At 43.9% G+C, this 8,426-nt stretch overlaps 1 protein-coding gene across 1 annotated transcript; it reads right to left on the bottom strand.

Moving 5' to 3' along the window:
* Nucleotides 1-252: 252 nt before the first annotated feature.
* On the bottom strand, nucleotides 253-2,150 carry LOC148516915 (trypsin-like). Its single transcript, XM_088479407.1, has 5 exons — nucleotides 2,108-2,150; nucleotides 1,851-2,001; nucleotides 1,068-1,321; nucleotides 565-701; nucleotides 253-402 (listed from the first exon to the last, which is right to left on the bottom strand). The coding sequence occupies exons 1-5, from the start codon at nucleotides 2,145-2,147 to the stop codon at nucleotides 253-255; spliced, it is 732 nt and encodes a 243-aa protein (XP_088335533.1). The 5' UTR covers nucleotides 2,148-2,150.
* Nucleotides 2,151-8,426: the final 6,276 nt, after the last annotated feature.

The following is an 8,426-nucleotide window of genomic DNA, read 5'->3' as shown; positions in this document are numbered from 1 at the left end:
TCTCTGTAATACCATGGTATGTACTAAACACCTGTACTGATTACTGTATCTGTCTGAGAGTGCTGAGATACAACCATTGCCCTATTAGGTGTAATGTCCACTCTATGAAAATAAGTACAAAACTACCATAACACACAATGTCACCAAGAAATAAGTTTATTCAGAACACATAGTATAAAGCTTTACTTTAAGTGAAAGACTTGATGATAAACATGAGATGAAATGCTCTGTATAAATATATTATGTAGGAGATTAGTTGGAGGCCATAGTGCTGGAGATCCAGGCGTTGTAGTTGCAGACCTTGGTGTAGACACCGGGAAAGTTCCTCAGGGCACAGCCGTATCCCCAGGAGGTAAGACCCTGGAGCTGTCCGTTACAGACCACGGGTCCACCAGAGTCACCCTGAGCACAGGAGGGAGATTGTTAGACATTCATACCACATCATGACGGGTGCTGGATAATTACTAAGCTGCCTACTGTGTGATCATACAGCGTGTGTACATCACATACATGTTATAGTCATACCATGGTCTCAGCACCATAGTGATACAGCTGTGACATTACCTGGCAGGAATCCATGCCTCCTTCCATGTAACCAACACAGATCATGTTATCAGTGATCTCTCCTGGGTAGGCGCTGTTACACTGAGCGGTGGTCAGGATGGGGGCGTCCAGGCACTGCAGTTCAGCTGGCATGTTGGCTGCAGAAAACAGTTATTAATTAGCTGTATTTAATATTCTTCCACCTTCCTGTATACGGTATGTTGCTGTAATACTCTATGTCCTTATACATCCCCCAAAATATAGCCGTCATTTCCTTTCCATTGTATATGTAATTATCTGTGTCGGGAATGTCTCTGAATGCTCTATATTTGTGCATTTTATCAAATAAATATTTCTATTTGTATGAAAATTATTTTCTTTTTTCGAAGACAAAAACAATATTTTTCACAAAAAAGTTACTTTACTAGCTTATTAACATTGCAAATAGCTCCTGGACTACAGCTGTAACTCTCCACCCAGGTCCAGGGCAAATAATGGACATTAGTTAGTGATCTGTAACTTACTGCCGCTGCTGAGTGTGTTTCCCCAGCCAGTGATCAGGCAGTTGGTGCCAGAGGCTGCGCAGCCAGAAGGCAGAGTAACAGTCTGGACGTAGGCGTTGAGGGTGGCGACGGAGGCGAGCTTGATCAGCAGGATGTCGTTGTCCAGGGTTCTGGAGTTGTAGGCGCCATGTTGGATGACCCTGACAGAGTTGATAAACTGCTCGGTGCCCTCAGTTGTAAAGATGTTATGTTCTCCCATTCTGACCTGGAGGCTCCTGGATGAAGATACAGATACAGAACAATCAGACAGAGAAGTGTAAATCTGCTTATTGAGATTATTAAGGGATCCTGGAGACAACATGGGGGGGGAAGTAAGACTTATGTAGCCCACTCTGACACATCTATACTGTGAGATATAACACAGCTTATGGGCACCAGCAGAAGTGATTCCACTTCACTCAGCAACTCAATGATTCACATAGTGATAATGTATATCATATATAATATATCAGCTCTAGGTATGTCCTACAACTCTAATGTTTTGAAAAGCAGGTCGAACAAAACTAGCATTAATATTGTAATAATACTTGCTTTAGTCTATAAAATTATTAAAAATGACCAGTAAGTATATGATCTCTGACATGCAGACAGTAGACTTTTAAAGTGTCCCTAGAGATCAACCAGGCATCTAAATAGCCATTCAACCAGCCTACCAAATGACTGACCAACTAACTACTCAGCCAACAACCCAGCCACCCAACCAACCATTATGAACACCATCTACAGCACAATGACTGTACTTACGACTGGTAGCAGTGAGCAGCAGAGATCACCCACAGGTTGGTAACCATTGACCCTCCACAGAAGTGGTACCCAGCATTCAGGGACACCTGGTAGGGAACACCGTGCTCGGCACAGGTGTAACCTCCGACTATCTTATCATCCTCCAAGGCAGCTGTAAGAGATGACACACTGACTAGCACCGCGGCACCATTACACAATATAACACAAAGCCATTACCACTAGATGCACCATGGTATCTGTAAGCTAATGAGACTCACCGGCAGCTCCGAGGAGCAGACAGACTAGAAGCAGTTTCATGGTGGAGAAATGTCCAGTGACTGGTTTGCTGGACACAATGTTGCTATTTATATGTTTTACCACCTCACGTGTACATTGCACAGTTGTGTCCATATGGCGACTCCCCTGTTAATGTGTATAGAATATTTATTGCTATCACTTGTGTGTTTCTTTACTGTTGACCTTGACTGTTACAGTATCTCTAGTCTTGGAAAGTTAAACATGTTTCTGCTTTTTCTTTTTATCGTTAGGTATCATTTATTAGTCTTCATTTTATTATATGTGTGTAAAGCTCTTACATTTTCAAAGAAATTATTTTAGTTGAAAACTCTACACTCTACAAAATGTATTTGTGATATATCTTCTGGCTAAATGCCCATAATGCCCATAATAGTGCAACACCTTACAGCGCACAGGTAAGTAACAGCACTATCAGAGGGGTGGGCAATAGGTGACCCTCTCTTAGCGTGATATACAGTAACAGAATGTATGCTGCTTGGCTTATCCTCTTTGCCATTTAGACTTTGCACTTTGCTCACCTCTGTGCTGAACCTATTTGGCACTTTTTGGGCTGGTCACATTCTAGGGCAAAACTTACTACAGTAAGTGGCAGGTTCCAAATTGCACTTTACAATGGAATAGAACAGAATTGAATATCAAAGCACCGGCAATGTTTAGACCACCATCAAATTATGAGTTTGCAGAAAGAACAGGTAAATAATTAGATTTTATCAGGCAATGATTGTGTGACAGGAACATCGCCCAGTTGGGCATGGAGGATTATGGTACCTCTCACCAGACATGACTGGACTTTTACAGAAATGCACAAACAAATAAAAATATTAAACAAAACAAGTAAAACATAAAAACTCAGTAATACTACTCTCACAAAAAAAAAAAATCACACACAGGGTATAACAAAGGTGGCGGGGGGACATACTATATTCAAAACACACCTCATATAGACAAATACAGAACAAGAAACAAGAAAACGTATAAAGAAAGCTAACCTCAATAAGCAGTCACTGTATATCTATCTACTTATACGTTCCTACAGCTTTCTTCTTCTACACTTACACTCCTCACAGACACACAAGTAAGTAGCAGCTGTCTCTTTGGGTTGGGTACTATATGACATCATATAAAGAGACAGGATATAGTTATATTACCGGCGGGAGGAATTAACCTGAATAGCCACCGGTTCAAATCCCGACAGTGGCATCCCAATGGATGAATATCCTGACAGGGGTGGTAAGTATGCTATTCTTACCCCTCTCCCCCCCAACTCTAATCCTCCCTTAGTGGTGCCTAACCTCCACCCTGGTGGTGCCTAAACCTAAGCCCCCCTTCCCGCACCCAAAAACTCAACCTTCCTGCTTAACCCTATCTCCCCTCCAGTGGTGCCTAACCCTAATGTCTCCTCCCCGTTGCCAACCTTAACCATCCCAGGGTGTGCTTAACCCTAATCTTCACCCAAGGGTTACTAAACATAACCCTTGCCCCCCCCCCACGGCTAAGAACTCACAAGCCCTGCTTACCTTCATTCAGGATGCCGGCTGTCGGGATTTTGGCATCGGGATAAAGATAGGTGTCGGTATTTCAAGGTATGTCTTTAGTTCCAGGTTGGACTTCTGATGCCTGGCATTCCGGCAGCCGGTAATATATCTACATCTGGTCTCTTTATATGATGTCAGGAAAATGCTGTCTCTGGGGCTGATTCACAGATGGACATAGCGCTGATAGTTACGCAGCTGAGTGATGTTTTACTACTGCACATGTGTGAAATGCCCAGAAATCCCTTATTGCGCACAAGCAAACCCAAGTGTCGTATGCCGTTTGTAATTGTGTACGGCATTGCTAGAACTTGAGAAGGAGTTTGCAATCCCTGGGTGTATCAGGGTGGAGAGTTTTAGGTGGCCTACAGTGATCGCAAAAAAGGGGACATCTCATGGGCGTGTTATCGGCATGTCATGGCCATGTCATGGGCGTGATAGGAGAGTGTCACGGGCGTGTCTGGGAATGCTAATGTGTTCCCAATCGCCAATCTACAGCGTCAGAGGCCATGTGTAGTTGGATTAGAGGAGAGTAGCTTAGAGTTGACCCAAGGCTACTGCAAAGGTCAATGGTGTGACCGATGTGTTGATGTTGTAGTGTTACAATCTCCATCACAAATGCACAGACCATGGAGCAGCTTAGCACAAAGGGAAGGTTGAAATTAGCATTTGCATATTCCTGAAACCGCTTTTGTGAGAACGTCCTTGAATGTTTCTGCATTACCTCCCATCTCTGTATCATGCCCTCTGTAAAATCTGACTACAATACAGCAACTTGTAACCTGCAGTGGTTTCAACTAGAGATGTGTGGTTTGGTTCTCCAGATATACAAGTCCACCCGAGTCGCGGTTCTGATCTTTTCGTGGTTCAAAATTCGGATTTTAAATCTGAATTTCATGTTTTGGATTGCATAAATTACATGATTTTAGCTGTTTTAAAAACTTTTTATCAATAGTTAAAAAATTCAGATCCAAACCCTAAACACCTGGGGGTGATTTTGCAAAACCAAAAAACGAAGATGGATCCAAATATCAAAACCAAAGCATGGGGGTCAGTGCATATCTCTAATTTCAACAGAAATTGCTACCAAATATACAGAGCCATAACTAGACTTTTTGGTGCCCTGTGCCAGAGAGAGCATTGGCGCCCCCCCCTCCAATTTTTAAATAGGGACATAAGATAGTGCACCTGAGAAAGGGCCATGGCCTCATGGGGAATGGCCAGGGAAGAGATAGGTGAGGCCAGGAGATGCTGGGGATAAAAAGGGACATAATATAGAGTACCTGAGAGAGGGCCATGGCCTCATGGGGAAGGGCCAGGGAAGAGATAGGGGAGGCCAGGAGATGCTGGGGATAAATAGGAGCATAATATAGTGCAACTGAGAGAGGGCCATGGCCTCATGGGGAAGGGCCAGGGAAGAGATGGGGAGGCCAGGAGATGCTGGGGATAAATAGGGACATAATAAAGTGCACCTGAGAGAGGGCCATGGCCTCATGGGGAAGGGCCAGGGAAGAGATAGGGAAGGCCAGGAGATGCAGGGGATAAATAGGGACATAATATAGTGCACCTGAGAGAGAGCCATGGCCTCATGGGGAGGGGCCAGGGAAGAGATAGGAGAGGCCAGGAGATGCTGGGGATAAATAGGGACATAATATAGTGCACCTGAGAGAGGGCCATGGCCTCATGGGGAAGGGCCAAGGAAAGAGATAGGGGAGGCCAGGAGATGCTGGGGATACAAGAAGAGGAAGCTACAAGTGAGACAGGCTTGCCTACCCTCCTGATTTGGTCGGGAGCCTCCCGAATATTGGGTACCGCTCCCGACCCCCTGGAAAGGCAGGCAAGCCTCCTGTCCCCCAACTACCTACCAGAAACCTCCACAGTGGGGGGAACTGATGATGTGATTCACACTGAATCATGTCATCGTGGCTCCGCCCCCTGCTTCACAATGCCTTTTTCGGCATTGTGAGGAGGGGTGGGGCCACTGTGACGCAATTGTGTGGCTCCACCCTTATCCCCGCCCCCAACAGAGACCTATTGCTGTCACTGTATCCATTCAAGTGGCAGTGCTGTGTCCATCCACAAATGCTGTGCTGTGTCCAGTCCCGAGTCTAATTCTGTCGCACAACAGTGCTGCACTAACTCTTCAGGCCAAACCTCACCCACTGCATTCACATATAAGCCCTACAGTGTGTATTGAGTGTTTATTATTCACATACATACTGTATACTGTAAAAGTCCTTTGAATTGCCGCAGTTGGAGTTGAGCTGCAAAGTGAAAAATAAATATATCGTTCTATTGTTAGTACTGTTCTGGCGCACTGTATCCCTGTATGTTTATTATTCAAGTACATATAAAAGCCCTTTGATTTGCTGCAGTTTAAATTGACCTGCGAAGTGTAAAATAAATATATTGTTCTTTTGTTTGTACTGTTCTGGCTAGAGATGTGCGCCGACCCCCGTGTATTGGATCTTGATTAACTTTTGTGTTTTGGTGTTGATTCTGGTTTTGCAAAACCACCCTCATGTGTTTTGGTTTTCGTTTTGGATCTGTATTTTAAAAAAAAAAATTGATTAAAACAGCTAAAGTCACATATTTTGGAACTTTTTTGTTCTTACAGTATTAATAACCTCAATAACATTCATTTCTAGTAAGTTCCAGTCTATTTTGACCACCTCACAGCTCACAATATTGTTTGTGGGTCAGATACAGTACAGGTCAGATACAGTGCAGGATACAGTGCAGGTCAGATACAGTGCAGGTTAGATACAGTACAGGTCAGATACAGTGCAGGTTACAGTGCAGGTCAGATACAGTGCAGGTTACAGTGCAGGTCAGATACAGTGCAGGATACAGTGCAGGTCAGATACAGTGCAGGTCAGATACAGTACAGGTCAGATACAGTGCAGGATACAGTACAGGTCAGATACAGTGCAGGTTAGATACAGTACAGGTCAGATACAGTGCAGGATACAGTACAGGTCAGATACAGTACAGGTCAGATACAGTGCAGGTTAGATACAGTACAGGTCAGATACAGTGCAGGTTAGATACAGTGCAGGTCAGATACAGTACAGGTCAAATACAGTGCAGGATACAGTACAGGTCAGATACAGTACAGGTCAGATACAGTGCAGGTTAGATACAGTACAGGTCAGATACAGTGCAGGTTAGATACAGTGCAGGTCAGATACAGTGCAGGATACAGTGCAGGATACAGTGCAGGTCAGATACAGTGCAGGTTAGATACAGTGCAGGTCAGATACAGTGCAGGATACAGTGCAGGTCAGATACAGTGCAGGTCAGATACAGTGCAGGTTACAGTGCAGGTCAGATACAGTGCAGGATACAGTGCAGGTCAGATACAGTGCAAGTCAGATACAGTGCAGGTCAGATACAGTGCAGACAAAAAATATGGTAGTTGCTCAAATCAGCTTAATGACATACCACAGGTGCTTGCAAAGGGCGGGGTTTACACTGAGCACAGAGAAAAGGGATTTGCCCTCCAGCACACTGTAGCAAAATCAAAAATACTTAAATCCTACATGATAATAGAGATTCAGAGGTATTAGTTACATACATTTGCAAATATATGAATAAGCGCCAGGCCAATCGTCAAGGCTCCTCTATACTGGCATCCCTAACATTAAGGGGTTCACGTCCGAGAAGCAAGGCCCCCCAAAAATTTCCAGCCAAGGACCATCCCCAGGGCATCACACGAAAAGGGGAAGAAAGGTGATAGTGAAGTGTAAAGAATAGATGTGTAAGGATAAATCAATAAGTGTTAATGAAGTGTGAAAGGATTAAAATGACATAAATAATATACAAACAAATAGAGAAGTGATAAAAATATTATATGTGAATTAAGTGGCGATACCATGAGAAAGGTCCAGTCAGAACCCCCCTGGGGGCCCCACTCCCAAACACTCACCCCAAAATAATTATTGCTACATAATGGTAGCACCCACTCTGGGTCATATAATTACAAATTAGTGTACTGCATGAAAACAGCACATGTATAAGCTGAGAGCTAACTTACCTTGGAGGTACCCCAAAAAACCTCCACATGGCACTACAAGGATCAGCACCTCCTTCTAACTATATCACTATATCTCTATTATCATGAAGGATTTAAGTATTTTTGATTTTGCTACAGTGGGCTGGAGGGCAAATCCCTTTTTACCTACTACACCCGTCTGCAGTGCATCTCAGCTTTCATTGGTTGCAGAGTGCATGTCCCAGGACCCTATTATTTTGTATTAATGTATATAAATACAGTAGGATGGCGGCACTCCAGATTAGAAACAAAGGGCACGAGTCTATTCAACGCGAAGTGAATAGCGCCGGGAATCAGCTCCCGGGGCTATTCATTTCATATGCACTGCCAAGCCCGACTAGGATTTCTTCTCACATCCCTCAGGGGATGCGAGCAGAAATCTGAGAAAAGTCCCGGGAAAACAGCATCGCGATGGGAAGTTAGATTGGGGAAGGCTCGTTCTCGCACCTTAAACGGTGTTTAGCCACGAGAACGAGCCTTCCCCAACCAAACTTTTCACAGAATCGAATAGATCGGGTGCTCATTCCCGGCGCTATTCACTTCATGTTTAATTGAATCGTGCCCAAAGACTCATTACAGCTAATCTAATCCAGAGTGCTGCCATCATACTGTATTTATCTATTTCAGAAGCACCATAATAACTAACAATAATAATAATAAACATAATAAACATAATAAACAGTGGGGTTTTGG

This window comes from Taudactylus pleione, unplaced genomic scaffold, assembly GCF_031769625.1.
Source record: "Taudactylus pleione unplaced genomic scaffold, aTauple2 ptg000231l, whole genome shotgun sequence".
Classification (NCBI taxonomy): Eukaryota; Metazoa; Chordata; class Amphibia; order Anura; family Myobatrachidae; genus Taudactylus; species Taudactylus pleione.
This window is presented reverse-complemented; position numbering and strand designations above follow the sequence as displayed.